We start from the raw sequence: 16,168 nt of genomic DNA, 5'->3' as shown, positions 1-16,168 counted from the left end.
TGTTTCATGAATGTTCTTCTGTAGTTTGCATATTCTTTTATATATTATAGATGATTTTTTTAGTGAAATGTTCTTTTTATGTATCATGAATGTTCTTTTTCAGTGTGCATGTTCTTTTATATACTATGGATGTTCTTTTTAGTGAAATGTTCTTTTTATGTATTATGAATGTTCTTTTTAGTTGTTGTTCTTTTTCAATGTTATAAATGTTCTTTAGATATGTATCATGAATGTTTTTTTCAGTATGCATGTTATAAATAAACTTTTAAGTGGGATGATCTTTTTAATAGTATTATTAAACTTTTCAGTAAGCATGTTCATTTTGATTGTGGCAAATGTTCTTTATAATTTATATTAAATGTTTTTTTTTTGTATAAAAAATATTAAATGTTCTTTTTTTTTGTTAATATATATGAATGTTCTTTAACTTATGATAGTTTGCAATTTATTTATTTATTTATTTATTTTATAGTGGATCCCCTAAAGCTGCCAAAAGGGTTAGAAAGGAGGCATATATTTACAAGTCACCTTACCTTGTAAAATATTCTCATATGATAGAAGGAACAGAAGAGTTTGAGCATGCTATATTAGAGTATGCATATGCCCCAGAACTTGATGACGAGTAAGTTTGGTACATATTAAAGAGCAGTATATACTATCATTTTCTCTTGTTTATATTTAACTTATACAATTTCATATTGTTTTCCTAGTGAATGGATGTATGATGATGGGCATACAAATTTGACAAGAGAAATGTTCAGAACACTTGGGGGACAATGTGTATTTATACACTGATATTATTGATGCTTGGGCATTAATCCTCAATTCAAGGAATTCTGTTGATGATAAAAAAAAAAGGATTTTCTTTGCAAACAATGCCTTTGTGAGTAACATAATTCCTGATGTTCTTTTAGTGAGATATGTTCTTTTTAGTGAAATATGTTCTTTTTATTCCTTTATTTTAATTATTGTGTTCAAATATTTTTTACATGATTTTTTTTTTAAAGAATCAACTATGCATGAATGAGTCATATGCTGATGATAGTCAATCACCAACACCTGGATATAGGATTGACAAATTTTTTGAGACTATGCATTTTTGGCTCAATGAAAGTAACAAAATAGAATCTGCAGAAGGATATCAATTGGTAAGTTGAAATTTTTTTATTCATATGCTATAGTATGCTATTTTTTTAAGTAACATGTTCTTTATTTACCACTTATGTTCATTTTAGTTTGTTGTAGCTTGTTCTTTTTGTTTATAAATAACATGTTCTTTATTTACTAGTTATGTTCTTTTGTAGTCAATGACATGTTTTTTATTTAATACTTATGTTCTTTTGACTAAAGAACATGTTCTTTTTAATCACATGTTCTTTTATATATTCTGGATGTTCTTTTTATGTATCATGAACGTTCTTTTTCAGTGTGCATGATCTTTTATATATTATGGATGTTCTTTTTAGTGAAATGTTCTTTATTGTACCATGAATGTTCTTTTTCTTCAGATGGATATCAATTGGTAAGTTGAATTTTTTTTCTTCATAAGCTATAGTATGTTATTTCTTTTAGGTAACATGTTCTTTATTTACCACTTATGTTCATTTTAATTTGTTGTAGTTTGTTCTTTTTGTTTATAAATAACATGTTCTTTATTTACTAGTTATGTTCTTTTGTAGACAATAACATGTTCTTTATTTAATACTTATGTTCTTTTTCTTCGATGACATGTTCTTTTTAAATGTTTCAGTTCTTCTTCCCTATGTACGTATCTGTACATTTCTATGTTGTTGTCATCAGCACTAGGACAAAGACAATAGATATACTTGACAACAGACCACTTGCAGATGGAATCCCAATGGAGAATAAATATTTTGACTATCCTGAAAAATTAGTAAGAATTCAGTGTCGTATGTTCTTTTTAGTCAACCGTTATGTTTTTTTTTATGTTCTTTATGATAATAACTTATAATCTTTTTTAACAGAGAGATGCTCTTGGGTTATACTTGCAAAGCAAAGATATTAAAATAGGGGAGAACATGTCCAATTACCCTGTGAAGTTAGTTCAAATGCCATGGAGGACTGAGAAAAACAATATTGATTGTGGTGTGTATGCAATGAGACACATGGAAACATATTTTGGGAAGAAAAAATGGACTTGTGGTCTCAAAGCTAATAATGTAAGATTTGTCTATCTATAAATGAATTTGTGCTTTGTTTTTATTGATTGAGTTGTAATTTATTCATTCACTTTTTACAGTTTGATGCATTGAAGAAGCTAAGATTGAGGTACACATATGAGCTTATCACCACTGATCTCAACATGAAGAAACCAGAAATGTGTGCTCGTGCCAAAAAACATTTCAAAGAATTAGGGAACATTTAAAATTTCAGGTTTATTTGGATGTTGAAACATTAACGTAATAGCAGCAGTTTATTATTTTTTCAATTATTTATATGTATTTATATGACTTGGTTCTTTTTTTTGCAAAAAACATATTCCTATTATATAAGTAATGTTCTTTTACAATTTATGATATGTTCTTTTGACTAAAGAACAAGTTCTTTTTAATCAATGACATGTTCTTTTTAATGAATGACTATTGTTTATTTGATTTGAAATGAATACAAGTGTGCATAATATGCTATATAAGAAATCATATAAGTTCAAAAAACCTTTAATATGCTGAATCTACTACAAAATATATATATAAAAAAAAAGTAAAACTAACATTAAATCTAAATTTTCTTACTAATGACAAGGTTCAAAAGGAAGTACATGAACTCCAAAATACTCATCAGGTTCAAAATACTCTAATGATCCTCCAAACTCATTTGAATGTGCCAATATGTTTCCTTTTGGTACAACCATAAATTCCTATAACACAACAAATGAAAAAAAAAAATAAAAAAAAATAAGTTAAGCAGTATATATATTAATGGAAAAAGAAAGTTAAGATATGTAAAGAACATATATATTAAAAGAACATATATTAATGTGAAATGAAAATATAAACTTTTAATTTTGTAAAAAAGAACATAGAGTAAGGTAAAAAGAACATATATATAAAAAGAACATATATTAATGTGAAATAAACATATAAACTTTTAATTTTGTGAAAAAGAACATAAAGTAAGGTAAAAAGAACATATATTTAAAAAGAACATATATTAATTTGAAATGAACATATAAACTTTTAATTTTGTAAAAAAGAACATAAAGTAAGGTAAAAAGAACATATATTTAAAAAGAACATATATTAATGTGAAATGAACATATAAACTTTTAATTTTGTAAAAAAGAACATAAAGTAAAGTAAAAAGAACATATATATAAAAGAACATAAAATAAAGTAAAAAGAACATATATATAAAAGAACATAAAGTAAAGTAAAAAGAACATATATATAAAAGAACATAAAGTAAAGTAAAAAGAACATGGTATTGTGAGTTCTCAAATCTGTACCTTAATCGTAGTTTGAGCTTTTTGTTTCAATTTTGAAACACCTCTTGTTGTTTTCCTTTTCCATGACTTGATTTTTTGACCCTTTAGCTTGTTGGTTATCTTTTCTTGTGTACTCTTAGGTCTAGTGTTTCTTTGCCCATTCTTTCTTCTCTTGATAGGATCTTTAATTTCTACTTGAACTACAGCTTTTTGTTTACCATTCACATCTTCAGTTTGAGGAACACATTCTTCATTTACTCCTTGTGGTTCCAACAAATTACCATCTCCTTGATCTTGTGTTACAGTTGACCTACAATCAGTATTTGAAGACTCTTGATTTTCACTTTCATCTTTCCTTAGAAGAATATCAATTTTGTTGGTGTACTCATCAATAGCTTCCTCAATGACAGTTCGCGACTTTAAATCAATTTGTGCACGATCAGCAAGCCTTATAAAAGTCCTAATAATATGTAATCTCCACACATTTGAAGGTGTAACTCCCGATTCAGCTACAACATTATCATCAACCCGAGTACACATTGCAGCCTTTGTCCATCTCTTCATAATATACCTCTTTGGGATGTAGGTGATGTTGTTCAAATGAAGAACACGCAATGAATGCTTACATAGTAGTCCAACCTCACTAAAATATTTGCATGTACAATCAACTGAAACCAATGATTCATCAAAAGAAACAGTGTGCATGATCAAATCCCTCTTTGGACGCCCAACATGATACTCATAAAGAGGATGTTGAATTCCTATTATCTTTGCTGTGCAAGGAACACCACTCACAAAATTATCCTCAAATTGTATATACACTTGAATTGTGTAAATGTTTCGAGCATGCTCTAACAAACCAACATCTGCCCACACTAAATGACGATTGCCAGTCATGCTGTCATAATCATTTCTGCTTTCTTTAGTCCTCCATTCATCAACAACCTCAATGAAAGAATTGTAAAACTCACAAAGCCCATGAGTGATATGAAGTCTACGAGAAACAGACCTGTTTGTAGTTTCACTTCTCTGAGAAGATAAAATACCACCACTAAAATAGTCCTTACAGTATGCAGTGATGTTATACAAGTTGTTGATCCAACTATTATTCTTGCAATCATATTTTGTAAGCATGCTGAAATTTGGAAAAACATTAATGAACATAATTCTTACTAAAAAGAACATACTGTAAAGATATAATGAACAACAGTAATTGCCAAAAAAAAACATATTAAACAGTACATTGTACATTACATTATACAAAAAAGAGCATGTGAACATCAATATTTCTGAAAAAGAACATCAGGATCAATTGTGAAAATATAATGAACATCACTATTTCTGAAAAAGAACATTAAAATTATTAAAAAGAACATACTATAAATGCATAATGAACATTACATTATACAAAAAAGAACATGTGAAAATATAAATCATAAAATCAAAATAAAATCATAACATCAAAAGAATATTACCTAGACCAATAGTGCTCAAACTCCTGAATAGTATCTGTGTATTTTAGGACTATGTCAAACAATTCATTAAACCCTTCTTTTGCCCTCAGTCCTTTGATATTTTTCTTTGAATTCTCTTTGATATGCCAAGTACATAATCGATGCCGAGAATTTGGGAAGACAATTCTAATAGCCTTGGCCATAGCTTGGGCCTGATCAGTCATGATTGTAACGGGATGTTTACCACCCATCGATTTCAAAAAGGTAGTGAACAACCACACAAATGACTCCCACTTCTCATTAATCAAAAATCCAATGTCAAACATAACATTTTTATTGTGATGATTCATACCAACAAATGGACCACAAATCATAGCATATTTATTTGTACGATATGTTGTATCATGAACCAATAAATCCCCAAAAGCATCATAATCAACCTTCATCCTATTGTCTCGAAAGAAGAAAGATTGTAAATGACCTTTATCATCAACATCAAAATCATAGTAGAAGTCATACTCATTTGATTTGCGTTCTTTAAAATAACTGAGTAGTTGCTTAGTATCACAACCATCAAACTTTTTCCTCTTCTCTGAAGCTAAAGCATCATAAGCATCGCTGCAAAGAAATCCCAAATTTTTCTCACCACCAGCTTGATTTTTTAAAACTCGAACAGCATCAGCAACACGTATACCATTCTCAGTTAAACTATTAAGCATACCAAACTGTTCTTGACTGATCTATAAATAGTTAAGAAAAAAAGAACATGTTAACATCAATATTTCAGAAAAGAACATCAGTATCAATATAAACATTAATAAACATGATGCAAACTAAAAAGAACAATTATGAAAATAAATTGAACATCACTGTTACTGAAAAAGAACAATAAAATTATTAAAAAGAACACACTGAAAATGCATAAAGAACATTACATTATACGAAAAAGAACATTAATGAACATAATGTTTTCACAAAGAGCATACTTATATATAATAAAGAACATCCTAAAATATTAAAGAACATGTATCATAAAAAGATCATACCTTCCTATGAGACCTAATCAAATGTCTTTTTGAAACTGGAACTCTACTATGATTATGATCCATGAGATGTTTGACAACAACAAACAAACCAGAATCTAATTCAACATCAAATTGAATCATTGCTTTGCATCCTGTGCGAAAGTTTCTCTTCTGATACACTTTTGGTTCATCACCTGGCTTTCTTTCTTTCTTAAAACCAGCATAAGAACAAACACAAAATCGTTGGCGAATAGTAGCCTTATCTTCTCTAAAATTCTTTTTCGCCTTACGTGTACCAAATCCATGTTTAAATGCATAATTATTGTACAACTCATATGCCTCATCATCAGACTTGACTTTTTTGAGATAAAGTTTAGATTTCTTTGCCTCAGTAAAGCCTAAAATAATAAAAAGAACATGAATATTAAAAAAAGAACATAACTCATATAAAAAGAACATCTGCATACAAAAGAACATGAATATTAAAAAAATAACATATATCATAAAAAGAACATAACTCATATGAAAAAGAACATGTATCATAAAAAAAGAACATGTATTATGAAAAGAACATGAAAAAAAAAACATGTATCATAAAAAGAACATAACTCATATGAAAAAGAACATGTATCATAAAAAAACATATACACTGTGAACATGAACAAATAAATAAAATAAAGAACATGACAAAATATAAAAAGAACCTCATATTCAACGTCCAGCAATTATATCACCAAAAAAAAAAGAACATGAATATTAAAAAAAAGAACATGTATCATAAAAAAGAACATAACTCATATGAAAAAGAACATGTATCATAAAAAGAACATGTATCATAAAAAAAGAACATGTATCATGAAAAGAACATGTATCATGTAAAGAACATGAAAAAAAAGAACATGTATCATAAAAAGAACATGAATATTAAAAAAAAGAACATGTATCATAAAAAAGAACACAACTCATATGAAAAAGAACATGTATCATAAAAAAAGAACATGTATCATGAAAAGAACATGAAAAAAAAAACATGTCTCACAAAAAGAACATAAATCATATGAAAAAGAACATGTATCATAAAAAGAACATATACACTATGAACATAACAAATCAATAAAATAAAGAACATGTCCAAATATAAAAAGAACTTCATCTTCAACGTCCAGCAATTATATATATTTACAAAAAAAAAACCTATATTAAAAAAAAATTACAATCAATTGAACAATCAATCATCTAAATCTAAAATCAAATTCAACCTAATTTTTAATAATTTCACAATTCATATATCCACAAATAAATAATCAAAACAAAAATTCAACAAAAATTACCTTCGTCTCTGTTTACGATATCTTCAAATTCACCTCCATTATCATCATCAATATCATCACCATAGTTATCATCAACAAATCTAGCATCAGAATCATGTCGAAATTCTGATTGATACGCCATTAAAATTGAGAAAATTGCTCTGAAATTCTCTGTAAATCGCTGATAATTTCTCTCTCTAAACTTCTCTCTAATTTTCTCTCTCTAAAATATTTGAAAATAATGGAAGAATGTAGATGGAGTAATTTTGGAAACAAATAATATGGAATGTTCTTCACAATCCCTTAAATTACGGAAACACATGTTTTTTTTTTAAAAACAGATCACGCATGTCACGCAGCAACAATTTCACCCAGGTGCACCATGTGCATGGTGCACCCGGGTGTATAGTACTAATTTCATATTTAAATCCGAATTTGGTTATTAGTCAACCAATTAAGCCTTTGGAGACAATTAAAGAGCAAACTCCCAAAAACAATAAAGGAAAGGTCAATGATGAAAGAGTGAAGACATAATCGAGTCTCAAGTCAAAACTTAAAAAAGGGTTGCCATTATTGACAAGAAAAATGTTAAAAAAAAAAATAATCGTAAGTATATAGTATATCTTTTTAAAAAGGTAAGAAAAAAGAAAACATTAGGAATCCCTCCTCACGAGGAAAATTTCTAATGTATCAGAGGAGATAATAGAGTACAAAGATGAGAAACTGATGCTTTTTTTCTTGTCTGTAAATATGGTTAATATCCCATTACTGAAACCTTTGAAGAAGATTGAGGATGTTGGCGATGATGTGATCGATTTGCCATGGAATGGACCAAACTCCTTTGACTGCGTTGATTACTAGGAGATTATCCGCTTCAGTGAATAAATGTTAAATCCCGTGTTGAAGAGCGAGAAGGATGCCTTTTTGGAGAGCTGGAGCTTCTGCAACAAATGCTAAGGTTGAAGGTGTGAGCTGTGATAAGGGAACCGGTGCTGTCTCTAATGATGACACATGTTGCTGCTGAGTTGTTTTTTAGTGAACCGTCAAAGTTGAGTTTGAAAGAGTTTAAGGGGGTTGTTTCCCAAGAAACCTTGCTGGCGCGGAATGGAATGGATGATTAGTGGTGGGTATGGGTTTGGGATCTCTGCATAGGTGATCTCGAGCTTAATAGTAAGTATATTATATACGAAGTACATCATAATATCGTATGGAGTATAAGATTTTGAAGTGTTATGTGTCTACGTAAAATATCTATAACGTTATTAATTCTATTTTACTCTTTTAAAATATAATATCTACAACCTCAAATAACTATGATGTATACCCCTATACAAATTACAAAATGCAATCAAATGAGTGCGTGAATAGCGTCAAAAATGCATATGAGAACAGAGATATGTTAGGAGTAAAAGTTTAAAACCCTTATTACTTTATTAGAGTAATTAGATACTGAAAATTTTACCCTACACCCTAGTGTAGGGTGTGTTCCCTACACCCCCCCTATGCTACGTCGTTTTGTAGCTGGTATTGAGTTCCCTTTTGCGATTCTTTCCTTTTTTTTTTTTTTTTTTTTTTCCTTTTTTTCTTTTTTTCTTTTCTTCCTCTTTTTTCCTTTTTCCTTTGATTCTTATTATTCAATTTATGTATATATATGATTTTAAACCCTATTTTTTCTCTCTCTTCAATTGATCAACCAACCTCCATTTTTGATCTACATTTTTCTCTCGCTAATTCATCTTCTTCATTTGATTTTTTGAACGAATTCGTTAATTGTTACCGATCATCAATGGCGAATTCTGCATCTGGAGATTGCGTTGATTTTGATCGCGATTGCGAGCGTGTGTTTCCTTCTGGACTTCGTTTCGTTGATTCGTTTGTGCAACAATGTGAGTAATTGTGATCATAATTTTTCAATTTTTAATTATCCCTAATTTGTTCTGTTATAATGCTCTGTTAATTTGAACTTAATTGATGTATTATTATTCACTTTCGATTTTTGAATTTACTACTTTGATTGCAGCGGGTATAAGAAACATTTTTCCTTCAACTGTTCATCATCGTTTATGTGTATGGCATCTTGAACAAAATTCTAAGAAACACATTGGAGCATTGAGAGCTTTGGAAGGCTTTACAGATTTGTTTGGATATCTTTTGAAGTATTGTGAAACTCCTGCTGAATTTGAATATTTCTGGAAAAGGTAAATTATTGTTTTTTGTATTTATTTTTTATTTTTATTATGTGATATATTTGATTATTATGTGATATATATATGAACATTTAGTGTTTTACATATGATCATACAATTTACTTTGTTATGTATGTTATCATAATATTATTAGTGTCCATATTGTTTATGATCATTATTCTTTACACAAATGTACATATTTTAATTTATATTTTGTTCATTTTTAAATTAATATATGATCATTTCTGTTATACAGGATGTGTGATAAATACAAATGTGAAAATGATGATTGGTTATGTGATTTGTATAAAATAAAGGAAATGTGGTGTCCTGCTTATTCTAAGAAGTATTGGTCTGGTGGTATATTGTCTTCTCAACGTAGTGAAACTACTAATAAGTCAGTTTCACAACGTCTTAATAAGACTCAAGGTTTATGTGATTTTTATCATGTTTTTCTTGATGTCATTTCTGAGTGGAGAAGTAAGGAAGGTGCAAGAGATTACAATACTCTGAGGGGTAATAGGCACCTAGCTTTTGCTAATATTGGTATATTAGATCATGCAAGATCATTGTACACTATTCAAGCTTATGTTCTTTTTGAAGAGGAGTTCATTAGGGGGACAGCTTATGATCATGTTGATAATGGTTTGCGTTTTCCAGAATATTCATATCTTCTTTGGAGGCCTGGGAAGGATATAATTAAGCATGAAGTTGTTTTTAATAAGGAAACACATGCAATTTGTTGCACATGCATGTACTTTAGTGAGACTGGTTTACTTTGTTCTCATTCTCTTCGAGTATATCATTTGCATTGTGTGCGTAATATTCCACAAGAGTATATAATGAAACGATGGACAAAGGCTTCCATGTGTAGTCATGGTATTGAAGAACCTACTTTGAGGACAAATGTTGTGGCTACTAGTGTTTGGAGGTCACAAACAATCAGAAAGTTTGTTAAGTTGATAACAAGTTGTCAGAATTCTTTGAATGCAAGGGCAGAGGTTGAGTGTTATTTCAATCTGTTAAAAGAAAAGGTTGAGAGTGTATCAGGTGTAATTGACTTTAGTGAACCTGTTAAAGAGGTTGAAATTGTTGATCTTGAGATCAAGAATCCTCCAAAAGCTAGGCCTAAAGGTGAGAGGAATGTAAGGCCTAAGAGTACCTTGGAGAAGCAGTGTAACAAGGCAAAGGGTAATTTCAAGAGGAAAAAGTCTCTGTACACTCCTTACAAAAGGGGTATAGGGCAAGCAGTTGTACAGGTATATGATCATTTCATATTTTCAAATTGATCATTTCAGTTTTCGTAAATGATCATTTATGTTTTTTTTTTTAAATAGGAACTTGATGAGAACGGTTGTGCTGTTACTTATGCTAATTCTATTAGTGATCCCATTGAATTGATTGTTTTGAGCAATAAACGGGCTCAGGTAAATTCAAATGTGCCAAAAAAAACATTTTATTTATATTTTATTAATATTGATTTTTATAATTTAAAAATATAGGTCGGCTTAAAATCAGCTGTTGTAGAAGAAATTCCTTCTAGTTCTAAGGAATCAAATCATAGTATTTCCAATGATTTTGATCAGGTATATGAACATTTATGATCTATATTATAATTTTTTTTTTATTTAATTTTTTATTTTTTATATTTTTTTTTGGTTTTTTTGTAGGCTACTGGTGAAAGCTCTCTTTCATCTATCATATCTATTGATGTTGATATTTCATCTATTGCTAAGGTTTTTTTTTTCCATATTTGTTTGTATAAGTGTTTGTAACTGATCATATACTGGTTTATTAATGATCAATTTAATTTTTTTTAAAGGCGAAGGATTTAAATCTTGAAGGTGTTTCTGCTGTTCAACCTTGTTCTAATTTTGGTGCAAATAAAGGTGCTTCTGGTGTTAAAACTTACTCTCAAATTAATCCAAGAGTTCCAATTCATACTAGTGCGTCAACAAAATCTCCTGTTGTTATTCAACCTACTGTTCCCAGGAATGTTCAAAATCAAACTCAGAATTGTTCAAACACCAATCCAGAAATGATCATATCCAACTCCAGGAATGTTCAATCAACAAATGTTCAAGTTATTTCTCCTACGGTTCAAATAAATGATCAAGGATTTCCTGTTCAGAATGTTCAAGTTACTCCTCCCACAGTTCAAAGAAATGATCAAGGTGCTCGTGTTCCAATTCTTCAATCAAGAAATGTTCAATTAGGTTCTAAAAAGATTTCTTCTAAATATGATAAGTTGTTAGCCTTTTTTGATACAAGTGTAGCTAAACGTTTGGCTAATAAAGATAAATAATTAGTATTCCAGAACTTTATAAACATTAGACTTTTTTGTAATGTTGATTTAATTACTATTTTGTAATTTTGAATTTTCGATCTATTATATAAAAAACTTTCATTCAAAGATTAAAATGAAATATCAATTACAATAATATTAAAATAAAATCCATAAGTCTACTTCTAAAAAAAAAAAAAAATAGTCATATATAAGAAATGAACATATACATAGTTGTAAATGAACATTTGAAACTACAAAGTTGCAAATTTTCTAGCTTTCCTTCTATTTGCTCTTGATTCAGTGTTTTCTTCAAATAACATCAGTTCTGCTGTGTATTGGAGCCTTAGATTTCTAATTTGTTCCACCTGTTGAACAAAATGAATTGTCAAATTTTAATTAAACAATCTTTACTGTTTCATAAATGAATATTATATCTTAAATAATTGATCATTTATAACTCTTACATTGTTTGGTTTTAAATCACAAATCCAGCTCTCATTAGGATCAGCAGTGAAGGTTTCCATATGCTTCATAATGTAAACTCCACAGTTTGTATAGTCATTGTTGCTACGCCATTTCATCTTTTCCAAAACAACTGTGTAGTCTTCAATTCTTTTTGCATCTTGATATCCAAGGTGTTTCATGTACTCTGCCAATCCTTTTAACTGATAGAAAAAAGAGTAAAAATTGTTTAGAAGTTTGTATTGTGATGAAGACATGAACAATTAATAAAATATAATTGATCATGTAGTCAACTATAAATGAACATATTATCTCACCATCATTTTTGGTTGTTCTTCATATTTTGCTTGGACTGATACCTTTTTTGGTAGTTTTCTATTGTCAATTATATGAATTTTGTCTTCTATATGATTGACGCACAACAGAAAAAAATGTTGAGAAGTTGATACTGGGAAGAAGACCTGAACAAATTATATAATGTTATTGGACAATATATTGAAGGTAATTGAACATTTGTATTAAACAAGAATTAATACCTGTTTATATCCAACAATGCTGTCAATTTTATTCAACTTCAGTTCATTGTCAATTCTTTCTATGAAGGCATTAATTCTTGTCTTCATTGATGATCCTTCTTGACAAACTCTATTTGTGCACATAATGTGCTGTTGAAATACAAACAAACATATAGAAGTTAAATGAATTTTTAGCAATTATTTATCATAGGAAAATAGAATCAATAATATAAAAAAAGAAGAAAGACTAACATGAAGCACTGTTGAGAAATAAATCTTGTTTCTCGGCTTTTTATGATTAAGAAACCTTGCCCATCCATCTATGACACAATTTGTCACTTCAACATCATCTCCAAGAGTTTTCATTTCATTTCTATTGATGAGATTCAAGCCATCATAGTATAAGAGTGCACTGCATTATGAACATTTAATAATATGAATGTGAACATATTTTTATAAAAGATATTAAACCTTAAGTTTAATTAGTGTAAGTAATTACCTTTCATCTTTTCCACCAAGAGCAAAGTCTACTGCAATTTGGTTCATGGCTTTCTCATCTTTAAACAGATCCTTGTACTTGACCAAGTAAGGAGATCGGAAAGCAGGAGGAATTGTTTTCTTTTCGCGTTTTGGTCTTGTTGTTCAATATAAAATATTGTTAAATTAAGAAAATTATGAGGAACATAAATGAACATTTGAGTGTATATAAATAAATTTGAAATTATACCTTTCAACCTTTTCCTTTTCAGTTTTTTTCTTCTTTTCTGCAATTGACTTTTTCTTATCATCATTCCTGGTCATATTACATAACACAAATGTACATTTAGGTATATGAAAATGTTCATTATTATTTTTGAACATTTACTTAATATAAATAATGTACCTTTTTGTGACTTTTGAGGATGAAGCAACAATCTTCTTGTTTTCACTGAAAAGTGAAACAATGTCAGTACATATTAATAAAATAAAAGCTTCTTATGTAACACCCTGAATCATTTTCAATTCATAAAATGAAAGATATTGATTTAACATAAACCTATTGATTTAACATAAACCATACATTCATATTACATATTCAACAAAATAATGTTCACACATACAATAGTTTGAGAAACACCAGTTTCAAGTTACAACACGATAGTAACATAAGTTAAATCGTTCCATCTAGATATTTTATCCTACACCATTACATAACCCTAATAGTAAGACATGTCTTCAGGATTTTACCCCTCCACTTTTTCATCATTTTTTGTTTTTTCAAAAACATCTTCCTTGTTTTGTTTTCCACCTCCAACTGTGTTTTTTGGATCATCACTTTTTTCACCACCATCTGACCTAGGGTCAGCATCAACCACTGAACCAGATCCTGCATCTAAGAAAAAATTTAATTAGATATAATATAATTTCTTTGTAAATGAACATTTGAGTATTTATAATTGAACATTATACCTGTTCTAGGCAATCCTTCATTATCTGACCTAGTGTCAGCATCAAATTTTGAACCAGTTGCTGCGTCTAACAAAATAATACAATTAATAATGAATATTTCTTGTTTGTAAATGAACATTTTACACTTTTTAATTGAACATTATACCAGTTCTAGAAAATTCTTCAATTCTTTGTTCTGAAGCTGCTGAAGTTTTACCCACATCCTTTTCTCCAGCTGTATTATAAATCATCATTTTGGAGATACACTAAGTTAATAGTATTTACACATAATAATTAGAAATGAACATTTCTACTTAAGTTTATGTACATTATTATTAAATATATGAACATATTACCATTTGTTGAAATTATTGGTTGTTCAATTATATCACCAAGTGTTGAAAAGGTGGGCCCTGTTTCTGTTTAGGACAATTTAGACCACAAATTTAGAATTTTTCATATAAAAATTAGGATATATAGTCTCTTTTAGTTAGAATTTACCAATGGCTGGAGAAGGTGGAGTCAACCCCAAGCTGAAAGCTTTTCTGATGTCATATTCTTGTTCTTTTTCCTTTCCCTTTTTGGTTAATTTCTTCCCAGTCATTTGCTTCTCAGTTGTTTGCTTTTCAGACCCTTGCATCAGATTCTTCTCAGCTTGTGCAAGTGCATTTAGGAAATCCTCACTGCCAAAGAATTCTTCATCTTGGCTTAGAATTGATGGTTCCCTAGCTACCACCTTTCCTAAAACTTCATCAACTTTTTTCACCAAGTCATTTCCAGGGAAGATATCCTTTGCCTTCACCAATTTTGAAGAAAGCTTTGACAGGTTTGAACAAGTTGTTTTTACCAGGGAAACAAAATCATCCATAAAAACCTATATGAATGAATATTAAAAATTATGCAGTTGAACATTTCAGATTATACAAATGAACATTTATGTTAACAAAAGTGATCATTTTATAACCTTAGGACTTTCTTCAACTTCTGCAGCAATCCTTGGTAGAATTTTCCCTCTCCCAAATCCCAATTCTAATTCAATCTTCAACCTCTCAAGAACCATGTCTCTATTCCATGCAGATATGATAGGAATTGTTCTTGGAGGCCTTTTGTCTAACCTCTGAACTCTATCAAAATAGAACAACTACAAGAAAAAAGAAAACATGGAACAGAACATAAACAATAAAAAAAAGTGCATTTATTTAAATTTAAATAAACATCTTGTATCTAAGAATATACCATCAGAAATTGAAGAGGGCCTTTGTAGAACCCCTTGCCTTGCTGCTTTCTCCAATCAACATGACATTTGATAAGTGAGTCATATACAAACTGACACCAGTTCAAATTTTTTATGTTTTCTTTGTCCATCATAGAATAAAGAAATTTGAAATGGCATTGATTGTTTGATACACATTTCATCAAGCAGTTCACAGCCACTGCTAAAAAGTTAGTAATGAAATGTTCACTTGGTGGTCTGTTGTTGGTGAATTTATCATTTATGTATCCATTCACAATCTGCAAACAAAATGAACAAAACATTTATACTTTTGATCATTTAATGTATTCATTTATACCATATTCATTTTGTTCTATAACCTTCTTTAGAGTTAATGTTTCAGATTTCCCATCTCTAAATTGAAGCAAGTGTATCACTCTAAATGGCACATCACTACATTATAAATTAATTACATGACATTAGTTTGAATGCATATCACTGAAATGATTATTATCATATTTATATATGTGCATGATGATTTAATGAAATGTATATTTGTTATTTAAATCTCAATGACTACTCAAATGAACAAATATACATATATGATCATAATTATATCTATAAATGAACATTATGAGTATCAAATATGATCATATACAATGATGTTTCAATGAAATGTACTTTTGTTTTTAAATCTCAATAAATACTCATATGAACAAATATAAATATATGATCATAACTATATCTATAAATGAACATTATGAGTATCAAATATGATCATATACAAATAACATATTAAACAAAGATAAAACCAATTTTATCAAATACAACTAGCATATTAGA

The 16,168-nt window shown here is 29.1% G+C and overlaps 4 protein-coding genes across 4 annotated transcripts; 1 reads left to right on the top strand and 3 right to left on the bottom strand.

Annotated features, from left to right (window-relative positions):
* Positions 1-2,270: 2,270 nt before the first annotated feature.
* LOC110693748 (protein FAR1-RELATED SEQUENCE 5-like) lies at positions 2,271-4,363 on the bottom strand. Its single transcript, XM_021870919.1, has 2 exons — positions 3,467-4,363; positions 2,271-2,878 (listed from the first exon to the last, which is right to left on the bottom strand). The coding sequence occupies exons 1-2, from the start codon at positions 4,340-4,342 to the stop codon at positions 2,753-2,755; spliced, it is 1,002 nt and encodes a 333-aa protein (XP_021726611.1). The 5' UTR covers positions 4,343-4,363; the 3' UTR covers positions 2,271-2,752.
* A 362-nt stretch (positions 4,364-4,725) lies between these two features.
* On the bottom strand, positions 4,726-7,376 carry LOC110693385 (protein FAR1-RELATED SEQUENCE 5-like). Its single transcript, XM_021870510.1, has 4 exons — positions 7,256-7,376; positions 5,946-6,322; positions 4,921-5,639; positions 4,726-4,786 (listed from the first exon to the last, which is right to left on the bottom strand). The coding sequence occupies exons 1-4, from the start codon at positions 7,374-7,376 to the stop codon at positions 4,726-4,728; spliced, it is 1,278 nt and encodes a 425-aa protein (XP_021726202.1).
* A 1,829-nt stretch (positions 7,377-9,205) lies between these two features.
* Positions 9,206-11,748, top strand: LOC110693384 (protein FAR1-RELATED SEQUENCE 1-like). Its single transcript, XM_021870509.1, has 6 exons — positions 9,206-9,432; positions 9,677-10,679; positions 10,758-10,847; positions 10,923-11,006; positions 11,091-11,156; positions 11,243-11,748. The coding sequence occupies exons 1-6, from the start codon at positions 9,206-9,208 to the stop codon at positions 11,723-11,725; spliced, it is 1,953 nt and encodes a 650-aa protein (XP_021726201.1). The 3' UTR covers positions 11,726-11,748.
* Positions 11,749-11,893: 145 nt separating this feature from the next.
* LOC110693508 lies at positions 11,894-13,541 on the bottom strand. Its single transcript, XM_021870625.1, has 6 exons — positions 13,184-13,541; positions 12,937-13,096; positions 12,706-12,834; positions 12,487-12,630; positions 12,172-12,372; positions 11,894-12,072 (listed from the first exon to the last, which is right to left on the bottom strand). The coding sequence occupies exons 1-6, from the start codon at positions 13,228-13,230 to the stop codon at positions 11,959-11,961; spliced, it is 795 nt and encodes a 264-aa protein (XP_021726317.1). The 5' UTR covers positions 13,231-13,541; the 3' UTR covers positions 11,894-11,958.
* Between the last annotated feature and the right edge of the window lie 2,627 nt (positions 13,542-16,168).

The sequence above is a fragment of the Chenopodium quinoa genome, unplaced genomic scaffold, assembly GCF_001683475.1.
Source record: "Chenopodium quinoa cultivar QQ74 unplaced genomic scaffold, ASM168347v1, whole genome shotgun sequence".
In the NCBI taxonomy this organism is placed as follows: Eukaryota; Viridiplantae; Streptophyta; class Magnoliopsida; order Caryophyllales; family Amaranthaceae; genus Chenopodium; species Chenopodium quinoa.
Note: the sequence above shows the minus strand (reverse complement) of the source record. Positions and strands in the feature narration are given on the sequence as shown.